At 39.7% G+C, this 21,622-nt stretch overlaps 2 protein-coding genes across 2 annotated transcripts in view; both read right to left on the bottom strand.

The window, feature by feature from the left end:
• Window positions 1-2,553: 2,553 nt before the first annotated feature.
• LOC137926336 (selenoprotein S-like) lies at window positions 2,554-8,898 on the bottom strand. The gene is made up of 5 exons (XM_068769940.1): window positions 8,622-8,898; window positions 7,606-7,737; window positions 5,992-6,098; window positions 4,652-4,736; window positions 2,554-2,699 (listed from the first exon to the last, which is right to left on the bottom strand). Exons 1-5 carry the CDS (start codon window positions 8,674-8,676, stop codon window positions 2,611-2,613), a joined length of 468 nt encoding a protein of 155 aa, XP_068626041.1. The 5' UTR covers window positions 8,677-8,898; the 3' UTR covers window positions 2,554-2,610.
• A 1,289-nt stretch (window positions 8,899-10,187) lies between these two features.
• BRWD3 (bromodomain and WD repeat-containing protein) overlaps window positions 10,188-21,622 on the bottom strand; it is a 39,531-nt gene continuing 28,096 nt past the window's right edge. The window contains exons 23-31 of the mRNA XM_068770017.1: window positions 20,729-21,016; window positions 19,944-20,150; window positions 18,541-18,618; window positions 16,941-17,107; window positions 16,788-16,870; window positions 15,628-15,786; window positions 14,855-14,909; window positions 14,001-14,156; window positions 10,188-12,869 (exon numbers count right to left, since the gene is read on the bottom strand). Coding sequence (XP_068626118.1) covers window positions 12,639-12,869; window positions 14,001-14,156; window positions 14,855-14,909; window positions 15,628-15,786; window positions 16,788-16,870; window positions 16,941-17,107; window positions 18,541-18,618; window positions 19,944-20,150; window positions 20,729-21,016 — 1,424 coding nt within the window. The 3' untranslated portion in view covers window positions 10,188-12,638. The remainder of the gene's footprint in view (window positions 12,870-14,000; window positions 14,157-14,854; window positions 14,910-15,627; window positions 15,787-16,787; window positions 16,871-16,940; window positions 17,108-18,540; window positions 18,619-19,943; window positions 20,151-20,728; window positions 21,017-21,622) is intronic.

Consider the following 21,622-nt stretch of genomic DNA (forward strand, 5'->3'; position numbering starts at 1 on the left):
TTGTCAGTCGTTGTATTTCGTGTGAAAGAGATAACGCTCCACGAAACGGATATTAGCCTATTGTCTCTTTCTAAAGGCCGATTTTGACGTCTTATTCTATACTCTGGTCCCTTAACATATCTCCTGTCGTACCCCTATCTTTGGGAAGGACAGGGTCGTTTATTTTCTTTATTGATTTTTTCACGCTTTTTTTATTATCTTTCTACTTCTTTCATTCCACAGTTTTCTGTCTTTCTCTTACGTTCTATTCGCTATATATCCATCCTCAACCACTACATTCTAGGTATCTTTATTTTCAATTTACTTTAAACCTCAGTTTTATGCTGCTTTACATCCTTTACATATACTTATCACAGTTTTTAGCTTTTATTTTACTTCTTGCAATACCTTTATTTACAATTTAATTTAATTTATTCCTTCACTCCGGTACTTAATTATTATTTAATTACCTATCTGACAATATTAGAACCTATAATTAAGTTTTATTTCTCTCTATTGCAGTTTTGGCTACCTTCTTACAGTAGTTGAGGAAGAAGTTTCATTCTTCTTCCTCTGACATGATGGAGGCGATGGTCGCCTCCTCAATCTTCTTTGGTGTTTGGCACTAATCGGTGTAGCATAACTCCTGAAGATGCCCCGTTGAGGGGTGAAACACGTGTTGAGTGATTTGACGGTGGCGGTTGTGTAATTCGCATTGTTTGCCGCATACGCATTTATCAGCGGGCTGGCGGGCGATGCACTTTGTTGCACGACTACCAATCATGTGTGGAAGTGGCTAAATATTGGCCCTTTTCTTACTCAATCTTCTTGTCTAACCGGCATTTGGAGTCAACTCAGAGGTGACAGAGGATCACGGTCTGATCAACGCCCGGTTCACAGAAGCACGAGGGGTCTTCCATGAGCTTAAACCTGTGAAGGTATTAGGAGAACCTCCCGTGCTCTGTGAAGAGTTGGACCAAGTTGTGTCCACCTCGATACGGATCACGCGATATAGTTTCATAGTTACCTGTCTGCACGCTGGCAGCGTATTTGTGAGGACAAATATTCTTCTCACTGCTGCCGGCGTGCCACAGGGCGGACGGTCTTTCTTCACTGCTTTTCGCAGTTTTCATCAACTCCATCTCAATTCTGCTCCACCCTTCTTACCTGTATGCTGATGAAGCTGACCGAAGCCTTTGCAATAATAAATTCTGACCTAAACCATATTTGTCAGTAGAATAAGGCTCATGGTTTAAAAGTAAATCCGTGCAAAATACAAGTTATTGTTATATATATAAAAAACGCTAAGCGGGGTAAATTGGTCGCAGTTTCCTTGTATAGTTTGTGACATTACCATTATTACGTTTAGCGATAATGATAAAAATCTTCAGTTGTACCCGGATAGAAAATTCACATGAGGACCTTGGCTTAAACATATTAGTCGTAAGATCCCTACGTCTGTGGCGTCTTTGTGAAGGTTTGGCAACTGCCTACCCTTGGTTACCAAGATTTCGCTGGTACAATCCCTTCTCGTACCCATTCTTGATTATGCTGATGTCAGCTATATTATTACAGAAGATTAACTTAATAAACTCTAGTGCCTTTTGAATTTTTATATTAGGTTCATATTTGATCTGCGCAAATATGACAATGTTTCTGAATTTAGTAATAAATTCAAGTGTTTGCCGATTCGACTTCGCCGGAATGCCCGCATTCCCTTCTCTGTACTATCTTGTTCAACCCGCTTACTCTTTCTTACTTTAAATCTAGATTTCTTCTCTTATCACACAATAAGTTGCTTAGATCATCGGAGAACTTGAAATTGACTATGCCTGCTCATTTCTCTCATTCAGCTATATATGGATGGAATCTTTCACTCGTCGCTGTCAGGTTATAGAATGAGCTACCAGAACCAATAAGATACGCTAAATCGCTGACGACTTCTAAAAAGATGGTAAAAGAGCACTTCCTTGGTCTCTAAAACAGAATATTGTGTAGCAGTATATATATATATATGTACTGGTATGTTTGTATATATTTTTATATTTGTATGTATGTACACACTTACCTGCCCTCTCCTTGTCTCTTATCTCCACTTCAAGGTTGTCTGGTAGAGATCACCTCGAGCGATAACACCGCTTCTTGTACCTAAATAATTTTTTTTAGTTATTATCTGTGGTGTGGTGAAGTCACTAGTTGGAGTGACGAATCATCAAGATCTTTGTGGCCTATGTCTTATATTGGGCGTCTATTGAATGATATGAATGAACGAATGTATGAAATTTACCTAAACTCATATAGATTGCCTCGTACGATAAGACCGCCCATTGTACTCTTTTGTTTATTATTATAAAACTATTTAAATGCGTAAAAATATCCTAGCGTGTACAATAAAGCATATTAAATAAAATAAAATTATTTTTCATCATCATTTCACACGTCAGACGTCCACTAGTGGACATAGACCTCTTCATAGATTCCCAGGCAGGTGGTGGGTTTGTGGTTGTTTATAAATAAAAATGCATTTCTTAGTTTAATTTTTTTTTAAATTATCAACAATGAATTGTCGTTTCGATTGAACGGACACGTGTTGGTGACGGTGGTGGTGACGTTCAAGTTGGTGGTGGTTGGCTACCGTCCGCAACCGCCGCGCGCGCACGCTGACCGCTTGGGCGGACGGTACGACGAAGTTGAGGCACCACCACTCAGCGGCAGATAGTCTGAAACACGAGAACCAATATTTTGACCCGTAGTTTCTACCATTAATGAAAAAAAACACAAAAATCTAAAAGCCAAATCCGTAATGGCGCTGAAGCCATGGGGATATATACCATAATCCATGCTCGGCAGACGGGTTGTCGATACCAATGTAATATAAAACGTAGAGGGCGTTACTGTGCATCCAGTGAAATCTCTATATAATTAACGCAGGAATTGAAATTGAATTATACAAGATCGTATCCACGGAACCGAACCAGCGATATACGATCGTAAGTCCACCGCTGGGCTACTACACTGCTCACTGTTAACATACTAACATTAAAGAGATTCCCACTATACCATGTACTTTTGATCATAATTTCAAATCCCAAAAGTGGGAAATCTACCTAGGCTTAGAGTCAGTATAAACAAACCTACAATTCAACTTATGTCCACATTTCTGGGCAAAAATATTTTTGACCTTATATAATGCTAGTTAGAACAAATCTGGGCTGTAATTGATTATTGCCTCGATATAGCCACCTGGGTCAGGGACTCCACGAGCTGATAGATTAAAAAATGAACTGGTTTACTTAGTCAAGGCTTTATAAGGCCTATGCCTTGTGGCCTACTGTCCCGCACATGCACGGATGCGCAGTGCCCTAGAGACTGAAACAAAGCTAAAGATAGACATAGAGAGCATCGCCGTTATGATGGGCGACGACAACCTTCGCCCATCATTCCTATTTTCTGCTCGTGGGGTGGCGAGTGATATGGTTCAAAGAAATAAAACTGTATAGAATAAGGTACTTAATAAACTCTGCACAAAATAAATTGCAAACTTATAATAAGAAATAGAAAAAGAAATGTGTAATAAAGAATTAAGAAAGTAAAATAAAAGTGTAAATAAAAATAAAATTAAAGATTAAAAATAAATAAAATGTACCTAGCCACCTTAGAGTAAGAAAATGATGGAAGAAAGGCGAGGAAAGTAAGAAGGTATAAAAGAGCAAAATGAAAGATATTGTAAAGGACAAAAGTAAAGAATGAAGAATGAAGGCTTCATTCGATTGGTGCTGGACGACAGCCGTTCTGGCTTTTACAGCTTCTTCGAACTCAGGGATCTCTCGAAAAAGTCTGAGATGGATGTGAACTTTTTCTCTGAAGACAATACAACCAGCTCCATCTAGTGTCCAATATAGGAACTTAATGACCTGTTTTGACCTTTACTTTTTTTATTTATTTTTGTATAGAAGCCTGCGTCGAGCCTTCCAACAAATTTGATAATATCGTCTGTCTCTGTAAAAACTTTCTACGCTTGCATATCAGTTGCCTCCATTGTAAAATCTTGGTCACAGTGACCATACGTTCTATGCATTATGCGTGGTATACCCATTGCATATTCAACTAGCCATTTGTCTGATATATGTCTGTTACATTTATTTATCCACCGACATTTTAGATCGATCTTTTAGATATGTAAAATAGACTCTGTGTTTGGCACTAATCGGTGTAACATAACTCCCGAAGATGCCCCTTGGAGTGGTGAAACACGTGTTGAGTAATTTGGCGGTGGCGGTTGTGTGATTCGCATCGTTTGCCGCATACGCATTTATCAGCGGGCTGGCGGGCGGTGCACTTTGTTGCACGACTGCATGTGCAGAAGTGGCTAAATATTGGTCCTTTTCTTGCCATGTAAAATAGATCCGAAGGATTGCTCGTCCGAAATGGCAGAGGGCGCAGGCAGGCCACGGGTGCAGAAAGGCATTCCAGTAGAGTTGACAAATCGTCAAACTCAACGTAAGACGTTCACACATGACGTAGACAGATCAGCTACTTAAAGTCCTAATGGAAATCTATGGTGAAGGTGATACAGGACGACAGGACGTAGTTCAAATGATGATGGGAAAGAAAAGCGTTGCATGATCGGCCAAGAGTGTATAGATAAAGAGCAGAAAGAGAACTAACTCACCGTCTCCGGAGCCTAGCCGCTGCCCATCTCCCTTCAGCAGCTGCTGCAGCTTGGCTACATGTTCTGCACGGCGACGCTCCTCGCGCTGTGGGCAGAATGGTACACCATGTTTTTTCCAGTAAGGCAAAAACATTTCACCACTCATCACCGCGATATGGTGATAATATAGCTCAATGTTTCATAAGCTGGTTCCAGTTGAACCACAGAGGTTTATATAAGAATTAACGATAATTTATCTGATATGTGTAGTGAAAAACTAAAATGGGTTTGCCTTCTATCAGTGTTACCGATATTATAAGAGAGATTTTAAGGAATCAGTGATACATTTAAATTAAAACTACATTAGAAGTTAACATATAAATAATTTTTCTATTACATGTTCCTTCATAGGTGATACGAAATTACAGTACCCGGCAATAAATATTGCACATCGACTTTCGGAAAGAGACAGTCGGCTAATTTCGGCTTCATAGAGCACTATCTCTGTCCCACACTACCTGTGTGGCGTTTTGTCAGTCGTATTACGTGCGACAGAGATAACGCTCTACTTGTCTCTACTGTCTCTATTCAGAGGTCGATGTGCAATATTTTTTACCTGGTACTGTACATGTACAAGACGTATTACAAGAGTTAAAAATATAGATTATTATATATTTATAGTTCGAGCTTATTCCTCCATATTTTATTACAAATTTTTGATCACATGATAATAATATTTCTACTCGTTTTTATTTCGCATTACGGACCCAAGACAATTAGGTTGTATAAATCCAAGAATTATTTTTAATAAAGTTAATGCAAGAACATATATATTATTATATTGTTTAACTTAAGAGTCAATTTGGGGACTCTGAGTCTGAGCTGGTGCTCTGGTGAGCAGCGACTCCTCGCCGTCTGACCCTGAACTGACACAATCACTATCCTATGTCCCTCACGTTCTTGAGTTTTTTCGGAGGGACATTGGATGTTTACATAGATATGCAGATAGTTTATTCGGTTAAGTCTAGGAATTATATAACTTTTTGTCTAGTTTCGCATAATTCTATATAAAAGCAGCTTGACCATTAATAAAAAAAATTAAATAAATATTTATTCTATCGAGTATGCTTTGAGGAGCACCTATGAACAATCAAGACATTTAACACACATTTAAATATATTTTCACATAAACCACTGCCTGGATCGGAGTGTTCATTGTATAACATATTCTCCTTCTCAATTACAGATGTTAGTAATAACACCATGAGGCTGTAACATTGTTAGCATCAATATACAGCGCTTTCCCAGGAGTTGCCTTCTCTCATGATTCCATTCTTCAGTTCAGATCACTAGAAACTCACCTCCTGCTGCTCCTCTAAAGCCTTTGCGGATGCCTCCTCCAGGAGTTTCTGCTGCTTCTCACGCGCCGCCTGGATCGCCTGCATGCGTGCCAGGGCCTTGTCCGGATCTGTAATCAGATATCAAGGACTTTTGTAATGTTTTTTGAAAATAATGGCCGCCCGAGCGTTACATGGAGGCACTAGTGCAATGTTTCCCAACCTTTTCTTAGCTATTATTCCTCACATTAGCAATTTTTAGATCCATGTCCACCTTATAAATTTGAAAGAATAATTTTTTCAATCTTTTATATTAATACCTTTTATAAAATGATACTGTAAACTAGAACAATTTTTTGTAAAAAAAATTACAACGGAAATTATCTAAAAATTTAGATATTTTTTTTTATTATATATAATGCGATGCCTATTGCTAATCCTCAGTACGTAAAGATTTTAAAATTTGGCTTCACCTTAGTGAGTTTTAATCTTAAAACACTGCATCATGTGATGTCCAAACAATTTCTTTTTTTAATTAATATATTATTTACGGCGCCAAAGTCACACTTGGCTAAATATTTGGATGGGGAGGGTAACAGTATTTCGTTCATTTAGTTACATTTCGATTTCATCAAACAGCCATGCCATAGCACATTTTATATTAAACTTTAAATTACCAAATAAGATTTTCCTTTATATAAAAATGTTTCTGATATCTAGCATGGGATTTAAGAAGAGTTATCTTGGTCAATTTTCCAATTTCTCCCTTCAACTATCTTATTGCCCCCCTGTGGGGCGTACGTCCCATGTTGGGAAACACTGCACTAGCAGGTCCAAATGCTGTTGGAGCCTTACATGAAGGCACCAGCGGATTCAAGTGATGCTGGAGCCTTATATGAAGGCACCAGCGGATTCAAGTGATGCTGGAACCTTACATGGAGGGTCTAGCGGGTGCAAATTCATATGGATAACATTGTGGAACATGTCTATTTATATAGTAACACCTTTTGTCTAGCAGTCTAAAATAAGTCATTATTATCAAAAAAAAAATAATAATTTTGTAAAACAGGCATTAAAGCCTTTAGGATGGTGGTCTATATAAGTTTGAGAACCTTTGTCGACACTAAACTAATGTTATCATATGATGAAAATTTTAATATATATATATATATATAAATATATATATTTACTTATGTATATACATTACATATTTGTCTGCAGAGTTTCATTGCCAGTTTGAATCAGAAATGATATATACAGAAAAACCTGTCACTGGCATAGCTCAAGGAATTGCTTTTCTGAAGTGGCAGTGAATGGAGCTGACCATGAACCTATAGACGCTGCATGGGTAAATCCCCCTCTTGTTGGACTGATGATGTAGTCAAGGTGGAATACATGCAGCATAACATCGGTCTTCACATGATCTTTGGGGGGAGGCAATTGCCTTGCAGTGGGTATCCCCTGATGATATATGAACATATATATAATTTTGATGTATAATTATAAAATAAGGAACTATATTTAGATATAAACTTATCTATTGAAGTGTACTGGGACATAAATCTAATTAAATAAATAATGTGAAATAAAATTATGCTAATACATATATAGCAACATAAAATAAAATTACACACATACCTTTGTGGTATTCAGCGTCCTCCAGGTCCTGACGCCAGCGCTGGTAGTGTGGCCGCAGCTTGTGCACCAGGTAAAGAAGCACCGCGCCCACACCTACCAGCGGCCATCCGTAACTCGCCAGCAGTTGCAACACTGCAATGATGCAGAGATTTCCTTTTATACAAGCAGAACTTCAATCACACTTACCAGGAGTGCGCTGGCAGATCAACTTCAAACAAAGACTTACAAATAATATTTTCATTTCAGTAAACAGTAACAAGTAAGTCTGGTACATTTGTATGCAGTGAAAATAGTTATTATTATAAAAAATAATAACTAAAGTGTATTATTTCACAATTTCCAAAAAATTCATACAGATTCTTTAAGTAAAAAAAACATTTATTTTTTTCAATAATCACTGAATAACATCTTATTGTGCAATCTTGCGATCAATTGCTTTTCATTCATCATTGCATACAAACTTGTGATGATTTTAGAGCAGGGGTGAGCAACCTTTTTAATTAAAGGGCCAATTTAAATTTTAAAATTTGTTTTGAGAGGCCACACAATGAGAAAATCATTGTTATTCCAAAAAAAAAAACAGGGCAACAGGCCCCCAATAACGCGCTGTAACAAAAACATAAATAATGCCTTTATATTTATTTGTAATAAAAATAGAGTAAATCTTATTTTCAAAAATCGTGATGTCATGAAATCTGACATCACTGACATAATTTCAAATTTATTACACACTCGAAGTACCACACAGTTTTAGAAACTTTTTCCTAACTACTACTAATATCGTAAAAAGGTATGACATATTTGAACATTCTCACAGTTCAAACAAACCTCTGTGCTATCTATAAAGCAATATAAAACACAATGCCGGGTTTATAGACGATCCCATGGCTTGATGGCCGCCAAACCTTCTAAATATCTAGATAATTCCATTGCGATTGAATGACATTTATTCAAAGCTCTTTTAATAACAAATTAAAACTAGGAGCTGCTTAAATAAATAGTTTCGTTGCACTTACCGTACGATAGAGGGTTAAACATTGTCGTTTGTGCACTTTCATTACCCTGATCCATTTTATATAAAACCGTTGAATCTGCGATATATGTAGCACAAAGTTCACACTGTGTTGATAAAAAAATATAATGTTAACGCTCAGCAGCGATCTCGGTGCCGGAAATTGATAAAAATCAACCCGTCCTTGCAATAATAAGTTTATTTACTACTGCGAATGATTTCGCAACTACATGACGTGTTTGACCGCCTACTGACAGCTAGCCTGACAGTTGCGACCACAGTCTAAAATATTTTTAATTAAAAGTCATCTGACAGTAGCTAATGTCACTTTGTAAAATAATGTTGCCATATTTAAAGTAATAGCGACGCGTTCAGTTCTTGTTCAACCGGATGAATGTACAATAAGTGTGAATAGTTAATCATTTTAAACCATAAAAGATTATTCTTTATATTTTACAAAAAAAATTTATTAAAAAGTTCTAATTTAAGTTGGTATTAAAATACTAATCAATTATATAGTTTATTTATAACTTAAAATTGTTACTGGTTATATTTACCTCAGATTTGACCTAAATACTCTTCCAATATATGTTTAGTGATGATAAATTTGCTTACTCGTGGACAAACGCTTAATTATATTAAGTGTATCATGTATATAAGGTTCTCGGCGGTAGAATTCAAATTTCAAATTCAAATTTACAAAATCTAAATTAAACCAAATTAAACATCTATTAACATTAAAATTTAAAAAAAAATATCCTGATTTTATTTCTCAAAAATTATATTATCTAAATGTAACCATCACGTCGGACACACTCTAGGATCTTGGTATTTCATGCGACTCGCTATAGAAGTGATGGTGGGATGGCACTAACCCCGCAAACAATATGTTCTTAAGAGCTGCGAAGGTCACTGGATTCGTCGCGTTGAATTTACCATTCAGATACCCCAACAAAAACTCCATGGGTGGCAGATCCAGGGTGGCCAAGGGTTTTTTTTTATAGCCCCCGCTATTGGGAGCCTCTCGTACCCCTATTTACTGTGGGATAGGGACTTTTTTAGCATTAATTTATTCACTTTGTCTTTTATTTTATCTCTCAAGGGTGGCCAAGGGCTGTCACCACCACGACTTATAATTTTTTCAACGAATAAATCACGAAGAAGCGCCACAGTTAATTTAGACGTTTGTGACAGAATCTTGTTAAAACCACGTATGCGAACTAAGGATGTTCTTTGAATAATGTCATAAAATAATCTTTCAACATTTTCCAATAAGAAACACCAGTCAGTTATAGTTAGACTTCATCAATTTGATCCTATATTCTATAAGTGGATAAAGCCGCTCCAGGCTGTCACTTTGGGGCTGTGAAGTGACTGCTGATGGTGCAATCGTGGGTTCTGTCCTCGAAGCATATCTTCTTTGAAGGTGAGACTCTTTAACAAGTTATTCAAATAAATACTATAGTACAAAATTAACTTCATATAAATACTATAGTACAAAATTAGTCCTTTTTTAACTGCTTCAGTTATGTAAAAGGTATAAATTAAACACAAGTAGGACTACAAAATATTCGATTTAATCCTTTTGGTTTGAACATAACTGCGACACACCTCTATATACAAAATATACACAATCGCTTATACACAACGTTTACACGAACACGTTAGGTCGATAACTTAAGCTACTTCACTTCCACATATACAATATAGTCAATGTACAGTGGCATTATGTAAATGCCTTCGATAAGTACCGAACTGTCTGCAGTAACAAAACTATATAACCTTATCCGTTGATACTGAATAATTTTTACAAAAGGTAATCTTTATCACATATTTGTATCAGCCATTGACTGGAGCGCCATCTGCATGACGTGCGAGTAAGAACCAAATCACATATGCAACATATCCAAATACAATATTTCAAACCAAAGGACATTCACCAATATACAGTCTTCGCTTAAGATTTAAATTTTGAAGCGACCAGTCCAGTGCCTTTCAACAATCATGTCCAGGTGGATGTCCTGTTCTTGCCATGATCTAGACTTTTGGGTCAGGTAAATATTCTTTTATCTATCTTTGGCTTTTAATGAGTAAATTAATCACCAAAAGACAAAAAATACGAGATCATTCACATCACAAACAACCATCATCTGTTTTAGACGCATTTATACAAATACTCATGATTCACCGAGCCTAGTGCATTTAACATCACATCCAATTTTTAGTGTGCAGACCGAAAACTCAATTCATGCACTTACATGTTTTCAAGATTGTCTGTTAAATTTTTTTTAGAACATATAGTATCACTACTATATCTTATTTTCACTGCAGGGCATTGGTCTATCCCTTAGATTAAGTAAGAAAAGGACCAATATTTAGCTACTTCCGCACATGCAGTGATGTACTCAACACTTGTTTTACCTCTCCATGGGGCATCTTCAGGAGTTAACTGCCGTGTTGAGTGATTTAACGGTGGCAGTTGTGTAATTCGCATTGTATGCCGCATATGCATTTATCAGCAGGCTGGCGGATGGTGCACTTTGTTGCATGACTACCACTGTATGTGCGGAAGTAGCTAAATATTGGTCCTTTTCTTACTTAGGATGGACTTCCGCAAGGTAACACTTGATTCCATTAAATACCGCTAAGATTGACATAGTGACCTGTCATACAATATACTTATTACACTTTTTAAGTAATCACAATCACCATTACTTCAGCCATATGTATATTATTGGACATAGATCTCTCCCATAGATATGTAGCCTACATCTAGCTTCTTCCAACTACCTAAAGGTCATCAGTCCACCTTGTTGATACATGTTCTATGCTGTGCTAGCCGATATATAGTCTCTAATTCAAGCACGCAATTGGATTGTTTTTATTAGTGGTCATTCTAAAATGTTTTTTTCAATCGTACTTCAATAAGCTAATAATGTGCCAGTACAAATTCCATCAAGTTAGTTTAAGTTATGGAAACAAATTTAAATTCTGATCATTGAGAAATTGGTGAAATTTTAAGATTCTAGTGCGAGCAAATTAGGTACGGAATGTAATACAAATTATTCCTACAAACATTAAATAATAACCTAAAACGGTCACAGATAACAAATCATAGGTATACAGATAATATTAAGAAATCCTTGATCAATTCGGTCTGTGGTTGTGTAGCGACCAATGCTTATGAACTTCGAAACTATGCTTCCATATGACAGATGGATTACTTCTTGACAACTATCACAATGAATACACATAACTGACACCGTTCCTGAAGACTTTGCCCCCCTGTTTTACAGGATCCTTTGTAAAGCATTCTTGCTATCTTTTCGCAGTCATTTGTGCCGAATCATGTGTTGTACACAAGGGTAAGCTATTGGAAAGGCTAGTGGAAGGGAGTCTCTGTGGATGCCATTGTATATCTATATATTTATATTAAAGATTTCCACCTATGTACTGACATATTACAATATCTCTGGAGTTAAAAGACTTGAAGACTTGAAATTTGTTAAAAATATTTGTTTTGCCAAGTAGATGTCAGCTGAACAACGGAATTTGGGATATTCCACTCGCAAGGATTGTTGAGGGACATATTAGCGGAAAGAAGGTGAATGATATATAGACGTCTTTGCAAATGACAACTTGTCAATACTGTACTGGGGCATGATGGGACTTGGTGTTTAAGCAAGTTCTTCAATCAATGATGAACCGACAAGCTTTCCGTTGGCACCTATGTAAAGTTATATATGTATATAGTACTTTGTAAATCACAACTCAATGAATCTTACTTCTGCAGTTTTTTTCAGAATCCTGTGGTGTACATTGGTGGACATAACCGATGATCACTCTTCTGATACTGGCTCGTTCCAGGTGAACACTGTTGCAGACACACATATAAACACACACTAGTTCTGAACCCGGCTTGATCTGGGTGGACACATTCGCGGACACACACATATACATAGGTTGTTCGACCGCCAGCTCAGCGGAGTGGGCTCCAGCTGAAGAGCTGGCGGGGCGCTGTTCAGTTGCGCAGCAGCCCGCGCGCCTTAGCCGTCAGCTTTCGAACGCGGCCTCGCGATGAGATCGACACGGGCCCGCCTGAGCCGCCGCTACCACCGGACCCTCCGGACGCACCCGACGCGCCCGGCTCGCCGTGGCCGTTGTGCGCAGCGTGGGGCTCGTGCGAGTGCGCGTGGGCGTGCCCATTGAAGTAGTTGTGGTCGCTGGTGTGTGGTGCGCTGCTGCTCGCACCCTGTAAACGAAAAGATGAGTGTACTTCAAGGCACAACACTCGATACTTTTTATTGTTAATGTCAGGGCTTCTTAAACTTTTTTTCATTTATAAATTCCATGTATAATTTCCAATTTTTTGGCAACCCGATATAAATACAAGAGAAAATTTAATTAATAATTTTTAACGATTTATTTATTAGGTAAAAATATTATATGTACATATGAAAACCTATAGTTTTTAAATCCTTTTGAAACATTCAAAAATGTGAAATTAAAACTTGCGTAAAATATTGTAATATTGAATTTAGTTGGTTACAAAAATTATATGCTCTATTTTTAATCAAAATGTATATATGTATGTCTTGTACCATTATTTATACTTCTACTGTTTCCGTACTATGGTTGTCTGTAAGAGATTGCCTCGTGTGATAAGAGCCCATAGCACTGTTTTGTTTATCATTATGAAACTAAATGTATTCTAGAATGTACAATTAAGAATACTAAATTAAATAAATAAAAGACGATTTTGCCTGCCTTAATTCGCTCAAATATATTCAAGCCTTTAAATGGTAAGTATTAATCAAATATTATTGGAATATAACGATATTAGGATTTAATTTGTCTTAAACCTATGGAAGTAATTTCATACTCATATAAATATTTATATATATATTGGCGTTGAGTATACAAGTACATTTCACACCATATAAGCGATTGTTAGAAATTCAGTTTCTGTTCACATTACAGCATATGTGTGTGCGCATTTTTACCTTTGTGTGCAGGTGTGTATATATTATATAGGTGTATATATGTATATATTTATTTGACATTAAAATCTATTGCTACCTCAAAATTTTGCGACAGTTTGAGTAGCCCTGGTTTATGTCATTGACTTGTTTTTCCTTGTAAGGAACAAGTGATATAGTACACTATATATAGACGATACAGTGATAAAAATCTATACATTAGTAAAACAATTTATCACTAAATACAATGAATAATTATATTAGTCTGTATTGTTTCTCATCGGTGTAAATTTGTTCTAAAGAAACTCCTATGGCTTTTTCTATGATACTTAGAAAATTGCTAGTAAATTTAGTCTTTTGCACTAGACTACTGATGTTATGATCTGGTTCAGTCTCGTGATAACCTGCGTGGCGTGCCGCTGCCGGCGTCTCGCGAGCTGGTGCTGACGGTGCTGCAGCTGGTGGTGATGCGGCAGCCGCTTGCTGATGGCCGCGATCGAATCCTCCTCGCTATCCTCGTTGTATCTCCGAGGGCTGCGGCGCGTGCGCAGCGATACGCTCTGTTTACCACACACACATATACATTGTATGTTAACTATTTCTATCTATTACTATAATGGGCACAAAAAGAGAGGACCTTGAAAATGAACTAAAATCTTAATAACATGGAGCGGAGATGGCCAAAGAACCAGGATTACAAATGGACGAAAAGGCATCCGCCTTTGCCGAAAGGCACACAGAAATAAAAAGCCAAATAATAGTGTGTTCGTTTTTAATATAGTTATATAGTACCTGTGGATAGGTATTGCACATCGATCTTTGGAAAGAGACAATCGGCTAATTTCGAAATACAACGACCGACAAAACGTCACATAAGTAGTGTGGGACAGAGATAGTGCTATACAAAGCTGAAATTATCCGATTGTCTCTTTCCAAAGGTCGATGCGCAATATTTATCCCCGCGTACTGTATGTAGCCTTCGAGAAATGAATATATTATTCCAAGAAATTTAGTCATCTCATTTCGTATCAACAATTACTTCATATTCGTTTAGTTCTATTCAGTTCATGTGTCCTAAACAGCTCGTATGAAGTTTCCCGCATCGTTTGGTTTCAATATTATTCTATTTATTATAGATCACCAACATATTTTACAATCTTACATGCAAATGTATTAAAAATTATGATAATGTGCTACTCGTGCTTGTCAGCAACTATAGTTGAAGCAAGATATCCTCAATTTTGTTCAAGTTACTCACCCGCGCGTGTCCACGACTCGAAGAACCTGCCGCCTCGTCGCCCTCCCGCCGCCGCCTGCCAACAGACGCAATTGTCGTGAATTATCATTGAGAAGGCTTCATACAAAACATTTACGATAGGAAAAGGCTTTGAAAGAAAAATATTTTGATTATACAAAGGTAATCGAATATTGAAAGGAGATTGATGGCGTAGTATGATGTATAAAATTCAACGGATAGACGTAACAGAATGTTACCATCTTTACATCCTATCCGACTATCCAGTCGATGGGCACAGTGGGCACGATGATCACAGTGGACACGATAGGCACAGTGGGCAAGATAGGCACAGGGGGCCAGATAGGCACAGTGGGCACGATAGGCAGTGGCCACGATATGCACAGTGGGCACGACAGGCACCGTGGGCACGACAGGCACAGTGGGCACGACAGGCACAGTGGGCACCGTGTGCAAGATAGGCACAGTGGACACGATAGGCACAGTGGGCACGATAGGCACAGTAGGCACAGTGGGCATGATATGCACAATTGGCATGATGGGCATAATAGGCACAGTGGGCACAGTGGGCAAGATAGGTACCGTGGGCAAGATAGGCACAGTGGGCATAATAGGCACAGTGGGCAAGGTAGGCACAGTGGGCAAGATAAGCACAGTGGGCACGATGAGCACAGTGGGCACGATTGGCACAGTGGACACGATAGGTACAGTGAACACGATGGGCACAGTGGGCAAGATAGGCACAGTGGGCACGATAGGCACAGCGGGCACAATACCTGTAAAGCAGCAGCGGCGCGTCGTCGTCGGTGGAGTATCGCGGCCGGTAGGAGCGGTCCGACTCGTAACGCCGACCAGACGCGCCCGACGCACACGAGCTGCCCGAAGACGAACCCGACGATGACGAACCAGACGCAGAAGTAAACCGCTCCCGCACACTGTCGCGACACACAGACACGCGCACATAAATACAATGAAATTGCATTCTGAACATATCAAAACAATATCAACACCGCTGTACAGAGCCATTGTAATGTGCGACCAGGTGGGAACCGAGGAGAAAAGGCCCCCGTCTCGAACAAATATATGGCGCGGTACAGCGGTTTCGGTAGCAATATAGTAAACATGTCTTATAAATTATGTATTTTTTATTTCACGATATTTAAAATATCATTCTAAGTATAAATAACAAATGAACTTTTACACATATATTTTATTTGTAAATAATTATCATCGATCGAAATTTGCAAGTCCAGCTGTGGACATTCTATGGTTGAAAAGCTGATAAAAAATATCAAATACTTGTGATCAGCAAGAAAAGGACCAATATTTAGCCACTTCCGCACATGCAGTGGTAGTCGTGCAACAAAGTGCACCGCCCGCCAGCCCGCTGACAAATGCGCATGCGGCAAACAATGCGAATCACACAACCGCCACCGTTAAACCACTCAACACACGTGTTTCACCCCTCCACGGGGCATCTTCAGGAATTATGTTACACCGATTAGTGTCAAACACAGAGTCAGAGACTCAGTTGTTGGGAAGACAAGCATATTAATATTTATTCTCACAAAAGCTCTCGTCGACCGGTCGACATCTGGTACGACAGAAAATAAATTATGTACGAGTATATCGCTCAATCGCACGTTAAACATTAATCTCTAGTGCTGTCTCACTCGCACAGTACCTACACGCACACCTATGCTGGTTCACACACCCACTAGTTGTACTACCCAAAATGTATATAGCGGCAAAATAAAGAAGTAAGAGAAGCAAAGAACAAGGAAGCGCAGGAACAAGCCAGAAGAGAATCAAAAACCAAGTGAACTTTTGCTCAATGACCTATTTCCTACTTAATTATTGTTAAATTGGTAATACCTGAAAATGAACTTTAACGAAATCAACAGAGTGAGTTATTAAGAGAGAGAGAGTGACGAACCGCTTGTGTGGGCGGCGGCGGCGGTGCTTCAGACTGGCGCTGCTGTCGGAGGTTCTCGCGCGCCGTCGTTTCCTCCGCGCCCTCTGAAACATACGGAACCTGTTAACTGCAACCCCTTCAAGTTGTACACTCTCCCGGTGTAGGTGTACATACATGCGTGTGCGCAGGCTCATATGTGAGTTCCACCTCGTCATCGGCAAGCTCTTCTTCTAGTACCTCGATGTGCGAGCGCTCCGACCCGCGCCCTGACCCGCGACCTGACCCCGTGTCTGACAGCGCGCCGTTCGCCATGACCTCCGCCGCACCGACCACGTTTGTCTCTTGAATAATAATAATAATTTACTTTATGGTTATATAAAGCTATTGGCGCCCACTGTAAGGCCTCCATCAATCGCCATTTTAACCATGCCGACTGTCTCACTTAGGAGAGGAGAAACCTATTGGGCACCATGTTTGGTTGCACTTTAAACGAGCAATTCTTCCAGATAAGTCTAGAGCATGGTTGCACAGACTTATTAAGACTAGGGGCCACTCGGGAAAATCATGAACTGATGGCGGGCCGGCCGCCAGAAGTATAGGTAATTAATTTTTTTTTTTAGTTTTATTCTGGAATAGAATTCAAAAATTTTCGAATGTACGACAGTATTATTTTTGCTATCAGCGGGCCACCAGTACTCGATCGACAGGCCGCGGACTGTGCATCCATGGTCTAGAACCTTGGTCTTCCTGCAGATCCCTTCGTTTCTGCTTCGATGTTACAAAAAACCCACGGAAAATGGTGTTGAAGCTGGGTACCCTAAACTTCCTATACCTTCAGCGACTCTGATGGAAGACCATCTGTGCTGTTCTGGACAGCCTGTCCCAGGGTACGAGTTGTTCACACTACTCCTGTAACCTTGTGGTGCTGCCAGGACGATGTATCACCACCTTAGACGCTGAACCTAGTTAAGAGTTCAGCCGTATTCGTTCTTCTCTGTGGAGAACTCGCGAGTGCCACAGCCGGGGTTGATCATTGCAATATCTGTTAGCGGATACGAATCTCTTTTTGCGGACCGAACTGCAGCAAAGTCAGGTACAGGTTTTTTTTATGACCCCCGCTATTGGGGGCCTCTCGTACCCCTATTTATGGTGGGACAGGGACTTTATTTGCAATTTATTTTTTCACATAGTTTTTTATTTTCTTTCTCTTCTTTCGTACTTTATTGTCTCTTTCGGTCTATTATCTATCTTTCATTCTTTCCTCTTTTGTTATTACATTTTTCATTTTACATTTTTATTTATTGTACCTTTTTATTTTACGTTATTATTACTTATCCTATAATTATTTACTATCACAGTTTTATGTATCACTTTGGTTCTATTTTATCCTTTTTTTATCTATTATCTATATATTTATTGTGTTTGCGTTTTGTTCCTTTCAATGGCACATTTTGCAATTGTTTTGCAGAGGGCTATGAATGAGTTTTTATCTATTCCGCTTATCAGGAAGGCTATTGACTCCTCCCTGATTTTTACGCCAGACCGGCACTCGAATTCGAGTCAGGTACTGGTTTAAATAAGTATCCTATTGCACATGGTACAACCCGGCGACTAATGAACGTGAGCGATGAGATGGGAGGAGGGGGTGAAGGGGGGCACCAATATAAATGCTTGACGTTTGCACTTGCAAACACACACCACTACGCGTGAATGTTCTTCATACAACGCCATCTCGCGGCATGTGGAATAAATAAGTGAATATGTTAATGCCCACCAGTGGGATGCGACGGCACTGCCCTCGTGCTGCTCGACTCCGCGCCGCCCGCTCTGCTCTTCTTGCCCACGCCTTTGCCTGTCGAACATAAACGGAATTACACAACTGACGCTAGGTGGCGCTTTGCACCAAATCGCCTTTGAGGAAGACGTCTTTGTATGTGGACTGTGTTCACGCGCCTTAGAGTGAAAAAGTACAATGGGCGGTCTTATCACACGAGACATTCTCTTACAGACAACCATAGTATGGAAACGGTAAAAGTAATAATGATAGGTAGTTTACGTGTACAAAAAATACATACATATGTATATAACATATACATTTATAATAAATAAGGTATAATACATATTGTAAATACGAGGGTGAATCAAAAAGTTCTTAGAAGTGCATATATATGAAACCTTTTTGGATCAAGTTCGATATTCAAATTAAAGAGTGTCTATCACACTATATTTATGCAGACTGTCACTTGTTTTTGTCAGTTCGTTCGCATGTAATAAATTTTTTTGTGCAACGAGTTGCTAAAAAGTCAAAATTATGGATAAAAGTGAGTTACGTGCGGTGATAAAATATCTCAGTTTGAAAAAAATGGATGAAACGTGGGTCCACCATTTTGATCCTGAAACTAAAAGACAAAGGATGTCTTGGAAACGACCATCCTCTCCATCCATTAAGAAATTTCGAATTGCTCCTACCGCTGGCAATGTTATGGCCTCTGTGTTCTGGGATAGTGAAGGAATCCTTTTTATTGATTACATGCCAAAAGGCCAGACGATTACTGGACCCTATTATGCAAATTTAATCCCGAAAGTGCGTGAAGCGATTAAAGAAAAACGTCGTGGAAAACTGCTCATCGATCGGAAGTTGCGCTCAACACAATCCGCTGTGCTGGCTTCAATCTCCTTGACCACCCACCATATTCTACGGACTTAGCCCCAAGTGATTTTCACTTATTTCCAAAATTAAAAGAGGAAATTCGTGGAACAAAATTTCACGATAATGACGCGGTTATAGCTGCCGTAGAGGACTTTTTCGAGAGTCAAGAAAATAATTTTTTTTCACAAGGAATAAGGAAGTTAGAAACGCGTTATTCTAAATGCATTGCATTGGAGGGAGATTATGTAGAAAAATAAAATACTATTATTTAAATCTTTGCATTTTTTAATATTGATTCCAAGAATTTTTTGATTCACCCTCGTATGTATAACACAATAATAAATAAAAACATCTAACTGATTTTGATCACACTTGCCTCAGAAAGAAACAGAAGAAGAAAAAGAAATTAATTAACAGATAGATAATCCAGCGGCACGGATACAGTGACTTCCCCACCTCAACCATGTGTCCAGTTCAGTCTAGTTGGAGGCGTGCCTATGCTGTATCAGGAGGCAGGTGTTACTAACCCTTGCCGTTGGTGTGCAGCGGCGCGTCGCTGTCGCTGTGCGAGGGTGAGCGCGCGCGGGCCGCGTGCACGCGACGTGACGTGGCCGCCAGCGGCTCCGACTCCGAGCTGCTGCTGCGCGCCACCCCGTTACCAGAGCTCGCAGCAGCCTCGCGCCCCCCAGCTGAACCTACAGCACTCGCAGTCCCCACCGCCGCTCTCCAGCCTTCTGCAACCGTACCGAAACATCAAGTGTTATAACTCAAATATAAATAATAAATAAAAGTGATAGCTGCATATTAACTTTAGTGTATTCACTCAACTTAAAGGCAATGATGTATTTTTTATTGTTTTTTACTTTCTGCGTTTTTTATGTTTGTGTATCAATGTGCGAAAACATGTAATTGGTGTATAGTTTTTATTTAGGTTTTTATTTGTAGTTATAAGACACTGTTTGTTTTCCGAATAAAATAAAATAAATAATTATGTTCATGTGTGCGGTTGCACTGTTACCATCGCTTCAGCGGAGGTTCCATATAGTCACCAGGTCTAAATGCCTCCGTAGGAACCTCGTTTTGGGCTGTGACTCGTTGATAAAACCTGTTCAGTGTTCCGACACAAGGACACCCGTTTGGCTGAACCAAGTCGGTTACTATTGCCTGGCCAATACTATCAGGACTTTTCAATAACGCTGGGAGAAGTGACGGAAGAAACTTTAGCAAGCTTCTAGAATGTCCTTTGAATTCTACAAGGGTATCATAGATATCATAGCGTTCGTCCGCTTCCCAATCAAGTGCAGTGCTATACCTGTGCGGTCGCGGCGCCGGCGAGAAGCGCGTGGGGCCGGGCCTGCCGTTGCACGCCGAGTGCGCCCCAGGCCGCCGCCCACGCGTGCCCACAGCGCCTCGAAGAGCGAGGAGAGCCGCACCGTCATGGAGTAAATCCGGCTGCGCTTGTTGGTGTTGTAGAGCCGACTGTTGCCGAACACCAGCCGCACGTCAGCCGCGAACTGCTCCGGCCGGGAGTAAGAACCGCTGGTCAGCCGCGCGCGCACCGTGCCCAGGTCCATGGGCCGCGCCACCACGCGCTCGTACTCTGCAACGCCACCACCGACACGAACGCACATCGTCATCACCGTTATTATCATGTCGACCACCGACCTTGACTATGTCGTTGGTCCACACGCTCTTTCATGAAACATCAATTATATTCATATAGTGTGAGTAAGTACCTGCGTGGAGTAAATACCGTGTGAAGTGAACAATATGCGTGGAATTTGGAGTGTGTATGGAATTTATAGTGTACGTGGAGTGAGCAATGTGTGTGGAATTTGCAGTGTGCGTGGAGTGAACAGTGTGTGTGGAATGTGTAGTGTGTGTGGAGTGAGTAGTTTGTGTGGAATGTGTAGAGTGAGTAGTGTATGTGGAGTGTGTAATGTGTGTGGATTGAGTAGTGTGTGGAATGTGTAGTGTGTGGAATGTGTGTGGAGTGTGTAGCATGTGTAGAGTGAGTTTTGTGCGAGAAGTCAGTGGTGTGTGTGGAATGAGTAGTGTGTGTGGAGTGAGTAATGTGTGTGGATTGAGTAGTGTGTGTGGAATGTGTAGTGTGTGTGGAGCATGTGTAGTATGTGTAGAGTAGTATGCAAAAAGTGAGTGGTGTGTGTGGAATGAGTGTAGTGTGTGTGGAATGAGTAGTGTGTGT

Source organism: Battus philenor, unplaced genomic scaffold (genome assembly GCF_028537555.1).
Source record: "Battus philenor isolate CCGP_79_NKW_IND1 unplaced genomic scaffold, ilBatPhil1.0.hap1 SCAF_29, whole genome shotgun sequence".
NCBI classification, from domain to species: Eukaryota; Metazoa; Arthropoda; class Insecta; order Lepidoptera; family Papilionidae; genus Battus; species Battus philenor.

Bases quoted from the DNA above. Each gene is read 5' to 3' on its own strand.
- LOC137926336 (XM_068769940.1), bottom strand. From the start codon at position 8,676: ATGGATCAGGGTAATGAAAGTGCACAAACGACAATGTTTAACCCTCTA. The intron at 7,738-8,621 runs GTAAGTGCAACG...GCATCATTGCAG, and splicing joins GTTTAACCCTCTATCGTACG to TGTTGCAACTGCTGGCGAGT. The intron at 6,099-7,605 runs GTATGTGTGTAA...ATCTGATTACAG, and splicing joins GGACGCTGAATACCACAAAG to ATCCGGACAAGGCCCTGGCA.